The following is an 18963-nucleotide window of genomic DNA, read 5'->3' as shown; positions in this document are numbered from 1 at the left end:
CTACTGATCTTACAGTTAGTTAATAACTGAGGAAGAGCGTAGTTCCCCTATCCTATCGTGTTACCCTCTCTCGTCTTTTCTATAAACGATTGCAGTTCTACCCCTCCTCCCTTATGTTTCGATATGTCATGTAATTAACCCAATGTCCAAATGATATGTAATTGAATTTTATAATTTTATTATAATGTACACCGCTTTGACAACTTTAAGGCGATATATCAACTTTTTTATAAACTTGGAAACCACTACACTCCAGTGTCATCCACTTAACCAGTTCCTGATGCTGTCTGTAATTTTGGGGCCCATCCCGAAGGCACTCAGTTTATTTATTAGACGCCTGTGTGGAACACTGTTATAGGCTTTGCTAAAATCTAAATACACCATAGTAACATAATAACATAGTAAATGATGGCAGGTAAAAACTAGAGGTCTGCATGGGAACGGGGATCGCGGGTATCCCCCCCTAACCCATGGGACTCCCACGGGGACCCCCCTCTGGCCCATGGGGACCCCCCTCTAGCCAACGGGACTCCCACGGGGATGGAAGGCTTTGGTAGCAGGGTTCGTCTATATAATGTCAGCCTTAGTAAAAGAGGGGGTTTATAAGTTAATTACCTGAACAGAAAACAAAAAAAGGCTTCCACCAAAGAGATTCCACAAGGAAAACAGCAGCGCACACACATAAGAAACTGTGGAATTGATCCTGTCAGAAGTAATTGCTGCTTTTTAAGGGGACGGGCGGGGATGGAGGTAATTCCTTGCGGGGACAGGTGGGAACGGAGAGGATCCTGGCGGGAATGGGTGGGATTTCTGTCCCCGTGCAACTCTCTAGTAAAAACCCGATTGGTCCATTCAGTCTGCCCAACCATAAATGTTCCATAAATTATTTAGTTTACATGGTCCTTTTTCTTAGATATTTCTGGGCCCGAAATCTAGAGCCATGCCCAGTAGTATGCTTAGATTCTATCTACTGGAGTCTCCATCAAAGCTCACTCCAGCCATCAAAACCCTCCCCAGCCCGTCCTCAACTGAATGTTCACGTACGGGACACAGGCCGTGCAAGCCTGCCCAGTATTGGCCTTAGTTCCTTCAATGTATACCCATTATTTTCTGATTAGAGATCCTCTGTGTTCATCCCATGCTTGTTTGAACCCTGTCACCGTTTTCTTCTCTACCACCTCCCTCGGGAGCGCATTCCACGCATCGACCACCCTCTCCATAAAGAAGAATTTCCTAACATTACTCTTGAATCTACCACCCCTCAACCTCAAATTATGCCCTCTAGTTTTACCATTTTCCTTTCCCTCCTCCGAGCGAATTCCATTAACCACCTGTCCGTCAGTCAGTTTCTAGCCAGTTCACTACTTTGGGTCCTAACTTCAGCCCATCAAGTTTGTTCAAGAGCCTTCTATGAGGAACCGTGTCAAAGGCTTTGCTGAAATCTAAGTAAATTAGATCTAGTGCACTCCCTCTATCCAATTCTCTGGTCACCAGACAAAGAAATTGATCAGATTTATCTGACAAGACCTGCCTCTACTGAATTATGTTGCCTCTGTTTTAAAAGCATTTCCATTAATTTACTTACCACAGAAGTCAGACTTATAGGCCTGTAGTTGCCTACTTCTGGCTTACTTCCACTTTGTGGAGAGGGACCACATCCGCCCTTCTCCAGTCCTCTGGCACCATTACCAACTCTAGAGAAGCATTGAAAAGGTCAGCCAGTGAAGCTGCCAGAACTTGCTTAATTTCATTCAGTATCCTCAGATGTACCTCACCCAGCCCCCATCATTTTAGTTTAGCTAGCGCCTCACGAACACAATCCTCTGAAAATCCATCAGGGTCTACCACACCTCCATCCCCTATTTGTGTTTGTCTTCTGCAGTCCCGCTCCCAGCGCTTCAGCTATGAACATAGAATTGAAATATTTGTTCTGCTATTTAGCCTTATTTTATCAGTTTCTACATATTTCTCCCCTTCACCTTTCAGTCTCACTATGCCACTTTTGCACTTCTTCCTATCACGAACATAGCTAAAGCTAACCTCTTTTTCCTTACCTTTTCAGCTACTACTTATAAGAACCAAAGCAGCCTTCTTTTCCTCACGTTCCTTATAAATGGTTTGTTGCCCTTACAATAGCTCCTTTCAGTTTTGACCACTTCTTTCTTACTTCTTCCAGTTGTTCTCATCCAGACAACTGCTTGACATAATCCCCCATCTGAACAAAGTTACTGTAGTTTTTTTAAAAGTCTAGAACCTTTACTTTTGAATGAACCCTGTCTTAATATTAAACCATACCATGCAGTGATCATTGGATGCCAGATGATCACCCACTGTAACATCAGAAATATTTTTCCTGTTTGTAAGTGCTAAGTCCAGTATGGCTCCATCCCGCCTGGGTTCCATTACCAACTGCTGGAACAGTTCTCCATGTAGAGAATCCAGGATATCTCTACTTCTAGAAGACCCCACAATAGGGATATCTCAATCAGTATCTGGAATGCTAAAATCACCTGTTAGTAATACTTACCCTTTTACAGCTGTATTCTGAATGTCTACTATTAAATTTCTGTCCACTTCTGTTTGTGAAGGAGGCCTGTATATCACACCATTATAACTACATTTACATTCTCTCTTTCCAGATTGACCCACAGTGCCTCCTCCTTGTCCTGCAGATCCTGTAATTCTGTGGCTCTAATATGATCTTTAACAAATAACGCCACTTCCCCTCCTTTTCTTCCTACCCTATCTTCCCTGAACAGATTATAGCCCAGTATAACTCTATCCCAGTGATGATTCTCTGTGAACCACTCCTCTGTAATCACCTCTAAATCCAACTCAGCCTCTTCCATCACAGAACCTTGTTTCCCACACTTCGAGCATTAGTATATACTGCTTTCCAGATATTGCTTTTTCCCATTTGTGTATTTAGTGATTGCTTATACTCACCTGGGGGCTTTGATCACCCTGCCCCATCACTTCTAGTTTAAAGCCCTCTTCAGTAGATTAGCCAGCCTGCTGCTGAATCACTTCTTCCCTTCTTTGATAGATGTACACTATCCCTGCTCAGCAGCCCTTGGAAAATCATCCCAGTGTCCAGGAAATTGAAATATTCTCAACGCCATCTACATAACCACGCATTTATCTCCAGGATGTGACCTTCTCTGCCTGGGCCTTTACCTTCAACAGGAAGGATCGATGGAAATATCACATGTGCACTTGACTGCTTCACCTTCTCTCCCAGAGCCATGAAGTCACTTCTGATATGTTCGGAGGGGATATCATTAGTGCCAACATGGATGAGCAGCACTGGATAATAGTTATTGTATATTTTTATTTTTCTGTAACATTCTGGCGATTGTACACCAAGGCTTCTCAACCCAGTCAGGTTTTCAGGATATCCACAATGAATATGCATGAAAGCATACCAAAGGGGCAGTGCAAGCAAATCTCTCATGCACATTTATTGTGGATTTCGTGAAAACCCGACCGGCTGGTTATGTCCCGAGGACTGAGCTGAGAGCTCCCAAGTTTTCTTGAGCAATCTGCATTATAAGAAATATCCATAAATAAATAATACAATACAGTACAATAACTGATTAGCATGACATACTGTTGGTCTGGGCAATTTTTCTTTTCCTCAGCACATGTCCATACACACTGTTGCTCCCAAGTTCATCAGTAATAAGGAAGGGAGCCTGGGGTTCTGATAAGTGTTTGTACAGTAGTTCTGGTTTTCAACTGCTCATGCACTCCAGGAAGCTTTTTGCCAAAGGTGTGGGCTGTTTAACTTCATTGTTTACACATACAAGGAATCCGTGAACCATGACGTCAGGGGCCTCAGGAGATTTTGTTGGGCTGTACTTCTTGGCACCTGGCCACTCCTGGCTATAGCTTTCCCAGTCAGCTGCCTGGAAAATCAGTCTGTGAAAGGCACAGCAAAGCTCACATCTGACACCTTGAAGTTTTGAGTTTATTAAAAATTTGTTTGATCACTTTACATAGAATTCCAAGCAATTTACAATAAAATATGGGGAAACAAGTAAACGAGTTGTACTTAAGTTGGGTGTTTGTAACTAGGGGACTGCCTGTATTTGGAAATGCATCCAGCCATGCCAGGGATGGGTAACCTGTAGCCCAACACTGAATTCTATGTAACCACAAGACCATGGGACATATACACTAGAATATAAACATATCTGAATATAAACCAAGATAACATTTTCCCTCTCTCTTTTAGGTGAAAAACGTTAACTCGAATATAAACTGATGGTTTATATTCAAGTACAGGTTATCCTCCCTCTCCTTTCTTCCCTTCCCCCCCCCCCCCATTGCATATGCATTCCTGCCTTCCCTCCCTTTCCCGAGGCATCCTCTCCTGTCCGGCTCTGCACCCAGCACCCCTTCCCGGACCCAAAGCAGGCCTTTCCCTCAAACCTGGTAGTCCAGCAGTGAGCCTAGGCAGACGCGATCTTCCTATGCTCCTGTCCATGCAGTCTCTCTACTAAAAATGGCTGCTGCAAGTCCTAAGGCAACTTCGCGAGACTGCCAGTGTTATGGCAGGTCACCATGGGGTATGGAGAGAGGCTATTTCCATTTGGGGGCCAGGCCAGGTCCTAGTGAATGGTCTGTTTCAGCTTCAGTTTCAACCAAAATGAGCAGTGAATTTTGGCTGCAACTTCAGTTTCGGCTACCTCCCCATTTCAAGTTGCCCTTTATTCCAATGTCAAGCCAATTAGACAGATTTTCAGCCCAACTCTATCTTTATAATATTTGAAAATCCACAGATAGTTGACTTACACATTCATGAGCCACTGGTTATCAATTTGTTTGAACATTGGCCTATAGATATTTAATAAAATGAGCACCATAAAATGTGCAGTATAATATTCAAGATCAATGATCAAATTTTGTATGATAATACTGCCATTGTTCCCTGTGGAATCTTATTACCTAAGCAGATTATGAACTAGGGAGTTACCACGGCAAATGACAGAACCCAAGAGAGCTGTCTTCTCAGTCTGGTGACCCAATGACTACACCACAAGTTCTTACCCAAAAGTGGAAAACATGAGGGGAGTAAAACAAGCTGACCTTCAACACTTTCTTGATTCCATTGATAGTTGAAGTCAGAAGCGAGCGTACTTTCTGGTCATCATTAAGATAATCAGCATGGCGGACACACATGAACAGAATATAGGCGGGCAGTCCTGGGATGAGATTGACAGCCACACCACGTGGTTTCAGATCTGGAAGGTACAGAAATGGGCAAAGTTCAAAACTTACTAAGCTAGACAGACACAAATTACAGGCTGCCCATCTCATTGGGCAAATATAAATAAATAAAGCAACAGTTACTGATACATTCTTCAATAGCTATTCTACAAAATGTATTCTTTATCTCTCTGGCATACCTCTTCAACAAACAAAATTCAATGAAAATCATTTTAAAGAACCCCTTCAGAAAAGGAGGAAAACATCCCTCCACCTGCCCCTGCCCCTCTCTATCCTCTCAGTCCCTCTCATATATACCTTCTTTGTAATTCCTTTCCTCTTAACCTCTGTAAACCGTACCGAGCTCTGCGCATGCGGAGATGGTGCGGTATACAAACCTAATAGTTTAGTTTAGTTTAGTTTGTGAGTAAAACTAGGTTTTCAACTTTCAGAGCTCAGAGCGACAATCTTTATGGAGGTAGTAGTCACTTTTATTTAAATATGGAGGAGTGATACATCACTAAATATATTTTCACATCAGATACATTTATTTATATGAATTCAGTGAAAGTCTCTCATTTTTACCTACATTTGTTTAATAAATTATTCTGAATTTGCCCTAGTAGTTATTTTGGTGGGTACCCTCTGATCCTTCTTCATAATCTCTGCCAAAGGAACTAATGCCAGTAGGATTGCCACCTCAATGGGTCAAACCGAAAACATGGATTAGACCTGCTTGTACCCAGATGCATGCATTAAGTAACACAGCCTACTTTTCTTATTTTAAAGCAGAAGTACAACTCCATGCATGCAATGGGGCAACAGTAGGCTTGGATCAGCCATGTTAGGTTGACCTGTACAAGATATCCACCTTACCAATATGGAATAAATTCTTACCCAAGATGAGGTTCTTCACCAGTTTCAGTTCATCATCCTTCTTGTATTCCAGCATTCCTTGGAAGTCCTTTTCTTTCCTCGGGATGTTAACAGGACGAATGGGTTCATCAGCAATCTGTCCTGGGGATACGGTTTCCATCTGGCCAACTTAGGGGGGAAAACATTTGCAAAGTGAGGGATATACATATACTAGAAAAGCAGAACCCTTAACACTGGAGCACAGGAAAAAGGCAAAGCTGAAAGAGATGTTATTTACAACATAGAAGCACTATTTTGATCTAACTTTTTTATTTAAGGAGGTATTAAAGCAAGCTGTTATCAATCCAGTATGTAAACAATCTCTTTGTGCTATATTTAGTTTCTCAGTGCTGGGGAAGATAATGAAGTTACAGCTCAGCTCAGAGACTGTGTGGAAGGTTTGCAGGGCCTGGCCCAGCTCAGTTCAGATCAGATCTCATTTTCAGACTGTTACTGATCTCTGCGCTATGAGACTTATGGCTGCTGTTGAATCAAGGAGAGTCAGGTTCCTGATTCTCCTTGATCTAATTGGCAACGTTATATATGATGGATCGTGGTTTTCTTCATTATTCTATTTGTAATCCGCGTAGATCCTCATTGTTATGCAGTCTATAAGTCGATTTTATGTTATGTTATGGTCTCAGTGGGCACCTGCCAAGATAGTCCTGATTCAGCAGTGGGAAATGGTCACTCATACTGAATCAGGATTATCTTGGCAGGTACCCACTGAGACCATAACATAACATAAAATCGACTTATAGACTGCATAACTATGAGGATCTACGCAGTTTGCAAAAGATTAACTTATATCACAAATAGAACAATGAAGAAAATTAATTACCCAAAAATCTAAAAAAATAAATAATTCTTCAAATGCCTTCTGAACTCCAAGGATGACATAGATGCAAAGAATAGTTGCCTAAAATCTTTATCCCAAAGAGCAGCCTGATATGAGTGTACATTCATGAGGTTCTCCCTCCTCTCCTGTGCCTCTCGTCTCTAGTTTAAATTTCCTTTATATGGGAAATCTATAAAGGAAATTTAAACTAGTTTTCTGAGTGCGGTAGACCTGCACTTGGTTTCAACTGCGAACTGCGGTGATTTTTCCAATATCAGAGGACAAAGAGATAAGTGCTTGTTTCCTACTTTTTGAAAATTTATGTATTGAACATCTATCTTAAAGTTTTAATAACTACAGTAAGATATACAATGGAGTTTTTCTGAGACCAAGGATGTATTTCTCTGTGGCAACTAAGTACTTGCCATAGAAAGTTTCCCAGGTATACCTCTGAGAAACACTGAGGTCTTTTCTCCGTTCAAAGAAACGTGGCACATATAATCTCTGATATTAATGAGTGGATGAATATTTTTGCGTGGACATATTCACTATGTTTCTATAACCATAAAGTTCTATGACATCACAATGCAGGTGTAAAGAGCCTTAGCCTATAGGAAGAGGAGATGCAAATGTTAAGAGCCTTAGCCAACAGGGAGAGGAGAAAATAGTGGATGCTGCAGATGGGCAGACTGGATGGGCCATTTGGCCTTTATCTGGAGAAGTGTGTGGCGCAGTGGTTGGAGCTACAGCCTCAGAACCCTGGGATTGTGGGTTCAAACCCTGCGCTGCTCCTTGTGACCCTGGGCAAGTCACTCAGTCCTCCATAGCCCCAGGTACGTTAGATAGATTGTGAGCCCACCGGGACAGATAGGGAAAATGACTGAGTACCTGATTGTACTTAGATAACCTTGATAGGGGGTATATAAAAACCTAATAAACTTGATCTGCCATCATGTTTCTAGGTCACTACCTCCGTCCTGGGTGATTGATTCTCTTGATATGCTATGAGTTATGTGCATTGCATAATGCACTTAGGCATGCCTGCAAAGGACCTGACATAAGTGGTAGCCATACCAGTTTGGAGTTACACTATTAGTCTATACTAGGGTCAGCATGTCCAAATGCTGTTACAGAATAGTTGCTCCCTGCATTTCATTGGGACACCTAAAAGAGGGAGACTTGTTATAGAATTGCACTGCGTATTAAAGATAAGAAATTTAAGCCTAAGGGCCATAATAGGACAATATATCAGATAAACTCACATATTTTGGCCCCTTAGGCGCCATTGAGTGCAATTATCATCCGCTAGGTGTCGTATATAGAATTGCGCCTAGTGGCATCTGAGCGGTGTTAATAACCAGTAGGTTTTTCTTGGTCTAAATGGAGTGCGCCTCAGTCAAGCCATGTCCAAACTCTGCATCTAACCACACCTACTTTCTGGTAGGTGCCTTGGAGTAGACACCAACCTCAAAGTGGTAGGCGTCTACCAGATAACTAACTTTTAAAATAGTTTTTAATGGTGCTTTCAATTAATGGCACCTATTAAACTAATTAAGAAAACTATGTTAGGCGCCTAGATCTACGTAGGTGCGTAACTTTTAGGTGTCTTATAGAATCTGGGCCTTTATACCTACATGACCACTGTAATCCAGTCAAGATAGTCATCTGGTAAGTCCCTCAGTAAGGGCCATATGCAAAACAAAGCTCACGTTGATTGCCTTTATGGCTGTTCTGCATGCTGGTAGAACTCTTTTGTTTGTCAGGGTTAGGCTTCTGTAGGATTGTTTGCTTTTTAGATGGGCCTCAAAGATTCTGCTGTTTTCTGCAGTGAATGATTAAGAAGCCCTGAAATTTCTTTGTATTTGGCTGCTCTTGTACTTTTCTGAGTATGCATTCTGTTCAAGTGTAACCCTTTTCACTTTCAATAAACATAAGTTTTAAATAAAAAAAGAAGCCCTTTGCTTCATTTGTCAGGTAAACATTGGTATGAGGTGGTGGGATGGCAGCGAGAGCTGTTTTAGGATAGAGGCTTTATCTGATATGCATTTTATTAGGGTTCATATTCTGTCATAGTTTTGGTTTAACTGGGATTGGCATCAGATTTGTAGCCACATTACTGTACACTAGTTTCAGGTATGCACAGATGGGAAATAGGTGGAAAACTAGGGGGCAGTTCTATAACTGGGAGCAGGGGTGTAGACAGACACCTAAGTTTGGGTGGGCCTGGACCCAAGTTAGGTGGGCAGATCGATCTGGCTCCCACCCCTGGCACTCCAGTGTGTCAGGCCACCCCTTTCCTACCCAGGTGATCCGGTATATATATATATGTATATTTTTTTATTTTTTTAAATTAGTTATTTATATACCACCTATCAATGGAGGTTGTTTAAGCAGTTTTTACATTCAGGTACTCAAGCATTTTTCCCTATCTGTCCCAGCAGACTCATAATCTACCTAACATACCTGGGGCAATGGAGGATTAACAGACGCTACAATCCAAGAATGTAACCCCAAAGACTTCATCTCACAATGGTGCAATATAAGTACAGTGGTGCCTCGCATAACGGACGCCTCGCACAGCGAACGCTGCGCATAACGAACTTTTTGTCTTGCTCCCTATAACGAACTTCGTTTCACACAACGAAGTCGCCCGAGGGGCCCGGGGGGGGGGCGGAACTACTCTCGCCGCTTCCTAATGTGAGCCGGGAACAGCAGCACCCTCCTGTCTGAATGCAGTGTTCCATCATCTCCCTCCACCTTACCTTAGATGCCGAGTTTTCCGGCTTTCTTTTTCGGCCAGCCACACACTTTCAAAGAGCAGCACATGCGCGCATGCTCTGTTGTTCAATCTTCTCCTCTGACGCAACCGGAAACCGGAAGTTGCAGGAGAGGAAAACATTGATCAACTTCAGCAGCTGCACGTGCACAGCTTTTTGAAAGCGTGCGGCTGGGTGAAAAAGAAAGCTGGCAAACTCTGCATATAAGGTGAGGTGGAGGGAGGGAAATGTAGGGCTGCAGAACGAATTATTTTGTTTTACATGTATTCTTATGGGAAAACAGGGCTGCAGAACGAATTATTTTGTTTTACATGTATTCTTATGGGAAAACGCGTTTCACACAACGAACGTTTCACATAACAAACTTGCTCCTGGAACGGATTAAGTTCGTTGTGTGAGGCACCACTGTACAACTACCCTAGACGAGCTAGCCCCAATACAAACAAAAACCAGAATCAGCGGATGGTCAGACAAATGGTTCGACAACGAATTACTCCTACTCAAAGAAAGAAAATGGAGAAAAAGTAACCAAGAACATACAAGAGCAGCATGGAAAAAACTAAACCAACAATACAAACTAAAGAAAAAAGAAAGACATACTACACAAACCAAATAGGCATAGAAACCCAAGACACAAAAAAACTATTCCAACTACTAAAAGAACTCACAGACACCAAACCCTACCTAGCCAAAAACAACACCCTCCCCCTTCAGCCACCCTTTTAGTTGAATACTTCAAAAATAAAATTACAACTGCTAGGACAAACTTCACAGGAACCCCAACCCACCTAGAAGAGATCACAATGCCCCCCACAGAAAAAGATTCAGCTGCAGTAGATAGAACCTGGTCCCACTTCTCCAAAATACAATGGTCCGACCTTAACAAACTCTATAAAAAATACAGCCATGTAGTTTGCGACCTCAACCAATGCCCTCCATACCTATTAAAAACCTCTAGCCTAAAATTCCACACTCTCCTCATGCAATGGATACAAACCATGCTCACAGAAGGACTTTTCCCACTAGACCTCTCCGAAATCATCGTCAAAGGAGCAACAGATCAATCAACCAACTACAGACCCATAGCCTCAATTCCACTATATGTCAAGCTAATGGAAGGCCTCATAGCTAAACTCCTCAACTACCTAGAAAACCACAACTTGCTCCACCCTACATAGTCTGGATTCAGAACCATCTTCAGCGCTGAGACACTACTAGGCTCCCTTCTGGACACAGCTAGACAACACCTCAGCCCAGGCAAAAAAATGCTGATTATACAACTAGATCTCACCGCAGCATTTGACCTGGTAGACCACGACATCCTGCTACAAATACTAGATACAATAGGAATCACAGGCAAAGTACACACATGGTTTCAAGGATTCCTACAATTCAGGATCTACAGAGTAAAGACAAACAATGAAAAATCAGAACCATGGTCCAACCCCTGTGGCGTACCCCAAGGATCGCTATTATCCCCAACACTCTTCAATCTCTACATTGCATCCCTCGGCACCTGCCTAGACAAAATAGGCTTAACCTCCTATAGCTATGCAGACGACATCACCATTCTCCTTCCTTTTGATCAGCCAACACCCACCATGACAGACACACTACACAGAACTCTAGAAACAGTGGCAACATGGATGAAAGACCACAAACTAAAACTGAACACAGACAAAACAAAATTCATACTTCTCGAAAAAAATAAAACCCCAACCATAACAAACCTAGTAATAAACTCAATCACATACCCCATTGAACCCACTCTAAAACTTCTGGGAATGACGATGGACAGATGCTGCACCATGCAACCACAAATCAACAAAACAATACAGAAATCATTTGCGGTCATGAGAAACCTAAGGCAAGTTCTAAAATTTTTCGACCGAAAACAGTTCCAGCTCATGGTCCAGTCCCTAGTCCTAGGTCTCCTTGACTACTGCAACATCCTCTATCTCCCCTGCCCTGCAACAATAATAAAACAACTACGAACATTACAAAACACAGCCCTGAGACTAATCTATTCACTAAGAAAACATGACCACATCACATACCTTGACTCACACTGGCTCCCAATTCAAGCAAGAATACTATTTAAATTCTACTGTCTACTATTTAAATCCATAAATGGTGACAGCCCAGCCTACTTGAACAACCGCCTAATCCAAACTACCACAACCAGACACAGGAGAACCCAGACACCATTTACATACCCTCCAATCAGAAACATTAAACGGAAAAAACTGTACGATGGCCTTCTAGCCACACAGGCAGCAAAACTAGACCACCAACTCTCTAATCTACTAATCGTGACCCCAGACTACAAAACTTTCAGAAAAGAAATAAAAACCTTGCTATTCAAGAAATCCATGAAGACTAACTAACACTGAATGAAACATTTCAATCCTCTGAAGTAACCCGCTCTACTCTGTAACATCTCTGGACATGTCCAGAAATCCTCTTCTGTAATCCACCTTGAACCGCAAGGTAATGGTGGAATAAAAATCACTAATGTAATGTAATTAAGTGACTTGCCCATGGTCATAAGGATCAATGCGGGGCTCAAACCCACAACCTCAGGGTGCTGAGGCTGTAGCTCTAACCACTAGGTCGCTCCTCCCCCATATCTTTTAGAGAGACAATTTTTACCAGCAGCGTGACTGACACACACTGCTTGTGCCAGCTCCACAGCCTTCCTTTTGATGCAATTTCCTGTTCCGCATGGGTGGAGTAAAGCAGAAGGCAGGCTGTAGGGCCAACATCAGCAACATGCATCAGTCATGCTGCTCGCTATCGGTGAAGATCAGCTCTTTAAAGGTATGCGGCAGGAGAGATTTTGGGAGTTTTTAGCTAATGAGGCTTGGGGATCCCCACGATGTAGATGTGCTGCTATTGGGTAAGTCCCTTCAACTGCCAACTCCAGACTCCGTCCCTTCTACCTTGCTGTGCCATATGCTTGGAACAAGCTGCCCAAATCCCTAAGGCAGGCTCAGTCTCTGGCAGTGCCCAAGGCTCAGTTAAAAGCCCATTTCTTCAAGAGTGTTTTCGATTCCTACCTCCTCTCCCCTGGGTTCTGCATCCCCAACCCTAAATGTCATGTCTGTCTGTCCAAGTTAGATTGTAAGCTCTTCTGAACAGGGACCGTCTATAAATGTCAAAATGTACAGCTTTGTGTATGCCTTTCAGCACTATATAAGTGATAAGTAAACCATATAAGCTATTATACTAATGGTTTACACATACTAGTAACTCAGTATGTAACCGAGTACAGATGTTATAGAACTGTCCTGTATTTTATAATTGCTTTTGTTTTAACATCTCACTATGATCCACTTTGTATTGGCCAATGCTGAAAAAGGCAGATTATAAATGCTGTTTATATTAAATCAGGTACCTTCCAGCTCTCCAATCTTCCTAGCAAAGACTTTCAACTGCTTCTTCAGCTTGCGGATAGTCTTATCTTGTTTCTCCAGCTGCTCCATCAAATCCTGCAATTGAAAAGGCTGAGATAAAATGCAAGAACAGAGAACGAGTGAAAGGGCCACTAAAAACTAACAAGCCAGCTGTTAGGTTAGAAGACTGTGGGGAAAGCTGTACAGTAGTGCCACCATCTGTCTGAAAGTTATAAGTTTAAACAGCAGACAGTAAGAGCAAAGCTATATTGTCAGGGACACAGAGTGGGAAAGACACAAAGCTCCTTTAGCACATGAAGGTCAAAGTGAAGCTGTGATATCATTAGAAAATGGATGGAGATGCCTAATTAAACACAAACGTAATGTAATCTGTGTTAAACTTTTCAGTGAAAAATATGACAAATTTAGGGCGAATGTGTTCTGTTCTTAGAACTTGTAAAATAAAATGAAAATGTTAGAAACTGTGTTCCTTTAAATAAAAAGATCTGTGCAATTAACTCAACATTCCAGGAACTCTTCAAGGTGTTCTGGAATTTAGAGTTTATTCTCTGAATAGAGGTGGGGAATGGAGAGCAGTATGGGGGGGGGGGGGGCGGGGAACAGGAAACCAACTCTGCAATAAAGAGCAAATAGCCCCTGTTTCTCTGGCACTGTGGACCACAGTTTAGTCCTCAGACTCTGAAGGACATCAGAGAATACTGGTTATGAGGGGAAAAAAATCCAGATGAAAAAAAGCAAAATCAACCAAACAGAGAAAAACGGATTCTGAACTGTTGTGGCATAAAAGCAAAGCTCTGCCAGCCAAGTAAAGGATATTTTAAGATATCAGTTCTTTGGGAAAACATCAGACCAAAATGAAAGCTAAAAAAGCAGATTACAGTTTTCAAACCTGGACAGAAGGGAACTTTGCCAGTTTTTGAGGGCTAATTTAAGATTTTAAAAAATTGCTTCACGTCCCAAATGAAACTTTGCTTCCATCATGGCGCACATTAGTAAAAGAACTGTGCTTTGCAATAGACATGAGATCAGTGGTGGGTGAATAGGAAGCAGAGGGTGAGGAACGTGGGCTCCCTGCAGTGACAGGCAGGGAGGGGAAACAGGCAGGCAGCTCTACTGTTAGTGTTCCAGCAAACAGAGGCAGGGAACGTGACAAAGATCAGACACAGGACACGTGATCTACATACAATGATCCGCCTGTATAGTGAAATCCGGTAGGACTGATACTTCATGGGGTCATCTGCATATATATCATCATAAAACTGAAAAAACAGGCAGAATGTGTTCCCCCTTAGGGCTACTAATACTTCATAAGACTCTGAAGAATGAAAAAGCATGTTACACCAACTGTGCAAGACAAGGGTCCAGCAGCATGCAAGCTATAATTAAGTACTTCTATGGCCCCACCTCCTCTTTCATCTGAATCAATTCAATAGTCTTTTTATCTGCTCCAGATATGGATACATGATAATTCATTACACTCCACCAAGACTAATTTGCAGAAATGCTTATAGATGATGATATGTTGGAAACAGCCAGTGATGCCCCAGGCATGCCCTAACATGTTCAAATCACATCCAAGCTGCACAGTATATGAAGCAGTGAAAAACGTGGCTTCACCAAATAGTTTACTGACACCCCCCTCCCCCCACCCACACACACACACACACCTCCTTCCTCTGTTAATGCCGTGAGTAATTAGGAAACTAATGAAAACTGAATGTAGTCAACTAGTGTCTATTGTGACCTTGTCAAAACAAATCAGGAATTTCTAAGAGGTGTTTTTCCTGGGTGCCTGGGAGTCCCAGGTTCAGGTATACCAGCCATCTTTAAGTAGTGAAATGAAAATACAGGTAGCATGAGTTTCATATGTTGCAGAACTTCACAAAATATAATCTTTGTGACTTCAGAGTTTTTCTATAAGCTAAAAACTGAAAACTCAATAGCTATTTGCTGGAATCAGTTTCCTTACCCTTCCTGGTGACTGGCGCAGAGCTGCATCTCTATAGTCCAGATTTATAAAGACATGGATGAAATGGTTTTCAAAATTCATTCAAGCTAAGCCTTGAGACTTTTAAAAACAGAAATCTCTCAATGGGCATAAATGGGAAGTTCTCAGACTGGGAGAAAGTGACTAGCGGTGTGCCCCAGGGCTCGGTACTTGGGCCCATCTTAATTAATATTTTCATCAATGACCTAGAAGAAGGAACATCCAGTGAGATCACCAAGTTTGCAGATGACACAAAGCTATGCCGTGCAATCAGATCGCAGAAGGATAGCGAGGAACTCCAGAGTGACTTGTGTCAGTTAGAGAAATGGGCGGAGAAATGGCAGATGAAGTTTAATGTGGAAAAGTGCAAAGTAATGCATTTAGGCAGAAAGAACAAGGAACACGAGTACAGAATGTCAGGTGCAACTCTGGGTAAGAGCGAACAAGTAAAGGACTTGGGTGTACTGATAGATAGGACCCTGAAACCATCGGCACAATGCGCGGCAGCTGCAAAGAAAGCAAATAGAATGTTAGGCATGATAAAGAAAGGAATCATGAGTAGATCGGAGAAAGTTATAATGCCGCTTTATAGGGCAATGGTCAGACCACACTTGGAATACTGTGTCCAACATTGGTCTCCCAACCTAAAGAAGGATATAAAACTGCTGGAGAGGGTGCAGAAACAAGCAACAAAGCTAATAAAAGGTATGGAGAACTTGGAATACGAGGAACGACTTAAGAAACTGGGATTGTTCTCCCTTGAGAAAAGGAGACTGCGAGGGGGTATGATCAAGACTTTCAAAATATTGAAAGGAATCGACAAAATAGAGCAGGAAAAAAAAATATTTACAATGTCCAATGTGACACTGACAAGAGGACATGGACTGAAGCTAAGGGGGGACAAGTCCAGGACAAATATCAGGAAGTTCTGCTTCACGCAATGAGTGATGGACACCTGGAATGCTCTCCCAGAGGAGGTTATTGCGGAATCCACCTTTCTAGGATTTAAAAGCAAACTAGATGGACATCTCCTTATGAGAGGCATAGAGGGATATGGGTGACTAAAATTACTCCAGGTATACACCTGGCTGGGCCTCCGCGTGTGCGGATCGTCAGACTTGTTGGACTGAAGGTCTGATCCAGAGATGGCAGTTCTTATGTAATGAATTTCTCCTCCCAAAAGTTGTTCTGTCCCCAACTGGTATCAAAATACACCTGCGTGGCCCCTCAATTCTGTGTAATGCCCTGCCATAGTTTCCACACCTCATCAGTTCTCCCTCTATTTAGATTCTACTTGGAGACTTCCATTTTCTCCTTTTCCTTGTGCCAACCTTATTTGGATCTGTTCAGACTCTAACTGTGCCTGTACCTTGACTACTATACTCTATGACTGAGGAGGACCCTGGTCCACTTGTATAAAGGGCTGCTTGGCACTGCTGGACTATTGGTTGCATCAAGGAACCAGGTTAAGAAGAGGAAGAGTGTTCATTGATATCTAGCTTTCATCCACACAAGACGCCAACACATTTTACAATGCAATTGTAAAATGGAAGCTGTTGGAAGAGATGAGGGGAGAAGATACATTGTTATTACCTAATTACAGCCAAATAAAGCACAGCACAGCACAGGGGGAGAAAGTGGTCTTCTCCAGGTCAGCGTTTAGTGCTCTGATCACTAGCCTACATCTCCTCTCTGCAGTTCAAAGGTTTTAACCCAGGTTACAAACTAGCAAAGTGATATCATTACACACACAAAACAGCCCACTTTGGAGCTGGCATGGACTCTGTGTATATTGTAAATGAGGGTACGTTGCTGAACGGATGTACTACAGGTTTATTTTGGTATCGAGTTGATATTCCAATAAAACACTGAATGATTTACTGCAATTTTAAAAATGAAGGCCCAGTAGCAGTACTATCTAGGCTTTCTTGTCAAATTCATATAAAAACAGCTATTGGGATAAATAATGAGCTGGTGGCAGTGAGTGTTTTGATGACTTGCCTCTGTTATTCCTGGATATTCAATGCCGGGTTTCGGCACTGAATATCCAGTTTATGCAGAGACAGCTGACACATAGTTGGTTAAGTCAATATTCAAAACTTAATCAGTCACGGGTTGCTGCATGAAGGCCGGACTGAGTTTTATCTGGTCCCATTAATGCAGTTACTCTGGCTGGTTAAGTGACGAATATCGGCACTTAACCAGCCAAGTGCTGACTCTGCCCCTGGAACACCCCCAAAATAGCTGGGTTTCACTCAAGCGCTCTCCATTAACATTCAGTGACACTTCACTGCTAGAAATTAGCGGATAGCCCTGAATAAGCAATTCAACTGGTCAGCGGCTGTTTCTGGCCTGTGAAATTGTTTTGAATATTGAGTGACCAGCATATCATCATCTAATAACTCTGTAGGCAATTTCTCAGATAATGAGTTGAGCCACGAGCCCCAGCCCAGTCTGCTTGACAGACAGCCCTCATAAAATGGTGTCACACTTACCAGGTTCTCATTGGTCAGCCTGGTGATCTCATGCTGCAGACTAGCTTCAATGCGGGCCTCAGGTGGCAGCTGCAGGTTCTGTGCCAGCAGCTGTTGCTGGCGATTGTTTTCCTCCTTCAAACTCTGGATTTCACCACGCAGGCTTTCCACCTCATTCTCATTGCTCTTCTTCTGGGCCTGCAACTGAGCTTCCAACAGCCTGCAAAAATTACAAAAAATGTCAGAGAGGGAAGGTGGTCTTAGCAGTTGTCAGAGTTACTCTCCGGGAAAGTGGAACTCACTGCATATGGACGAGGAGTAGCGCCTGGCTTGGAAACCACACACAGAGAGCCAACTCACCGCACAAACAAAGCAGAATCATCTTGAAACCCTTCAATGTGCCCTCTAACAAAACTAGAAACAGCACCCCTTAGGCAAGACTCTTCATACCCAGAACATTTTAAGCACAGGAAGGTTCTAGCTTGCTATGAAAAGCATGGCACACAATAAAATGAAAAAAACGGTTCACGTGACTGCAAACTGCATGCGTGATTTGAACACAAGCACTTTACATGGATTTTAAAAGGGAACCTACCCACGTGGGTGTGGGTGTGTGGTGAGTGTGTGCAATAGCTGAGATGAACCAATTAAGTGTATACATTTGAACATTGCATGTATATGAATCCTTGTTCTCCCTAGCATAAGCATGTCCACAGGAAGCCCTTTTTTCAAAGTTTAGGTTACAGGTAGGCTGCATTTCAGGGTGACAACTTTGAAACTATCCATGGTAACGGTAGACTCTTCTCTGTAGAAATGTCACCATTTTATGAAGAGATGGAACACTTCTCACATGGAGATGAATTAAGCAAAATAGGGATGCATCAAGGAGACAATAAATATGTTTCAACATTAACAGAATGAGCTGGCTACATTTGAATGTTCAGGACTTTGGTAACTTGGTGAGCTGGAATTTTATGATGTGCAAAATTTAACAGAACCAGATGTAAGTTAAGGAACCCTATTTACAGGAAGTAGTTGAGCAAAATGAACACATTAGGAATAGCTATATCAGTGTATCGCAAACTATGTGCCGCCCAAGATTCCAGGTGTGCCATGAGAAGCCAGGGAGGAGGAGAGGTGCTGGCGCTGGCTGACTGCCTACAGGATATGCCTCTCATGGCAAGAGGCACATCCTGTAGGCAGTCAGATGGCGCCAGAACCTCTCCCCTTCCTGCACTCCCCCCGATGGCTCAGGGCCCTGTCTGGAGGTACTTCACGCATGTACTGACGTCGACGTGATGACATCACACATAGCGTGACATCATCGTCCATGCACTTCTCGATG

General features: G+C 42.6%; 1 protein-coding gene and 1 long non-coding RNA gene across 4 annotated transcripts in view; one reads left to right on the top strand and one right to left on the bottom strand.

Annotated features, from left to right (window-relative positions):
* Positions 1-18963, bottom strand: part of MYO5A (myosin VA) — a 247546-nt gene that overhangs the window by 31098 nt on the left and 197485 nt on the right. Inside the window, 4 exon segments of the mRNA XM_033920300.1 lie at positions 5092-5246; positions 6109-6255; positions 13139-13232; positions 17640-17838. Of these exon segments, the coding sequence (XP_033776191.1) occupies positions 5092-5246; positions 6109-6255; positions 13139-13232; positions 17640-17838 (595 nt within the window).
* The window catches only part of LOC117348317, a 107906-nt gene that overhangs the window by 36172 nt on the left and 52771 nt on the right, over positions 1-18963 (top strand). The window contains exon 4 of one of the 3 annotated variants that reach the window (XR_004536960.1): positions 3047-5098. The exons of 1 other annotated variant lie outside the window; for it this stretch is intronic. This is a non-coding gene — a long non-coding RNA (uncharacterized LOC117348317). One more of the 3 variants, XR_004536962.1, reaches the window with a different exon arrangement.

This window comes from Geotrypetes seraphini, chromosome 14 (genome assembly GCF_902459505.1).
Source record: "Geotrypetes seraphini chromosome 14, aGeoSer1.1, whole genome shotgun sequence".
Lineage (NCBI taxonomy): Eukaryota > Metazoa > Chordata > Amphibia > Gymnophiona > Dermophiidae > Geotrypetes > Geotrypetes seraphini.
The sequence above is the reverse complement of the archived record's forward strand: the minus strand, read 5'-3'. Positions and strand labels throughout refer to the sequence as shown.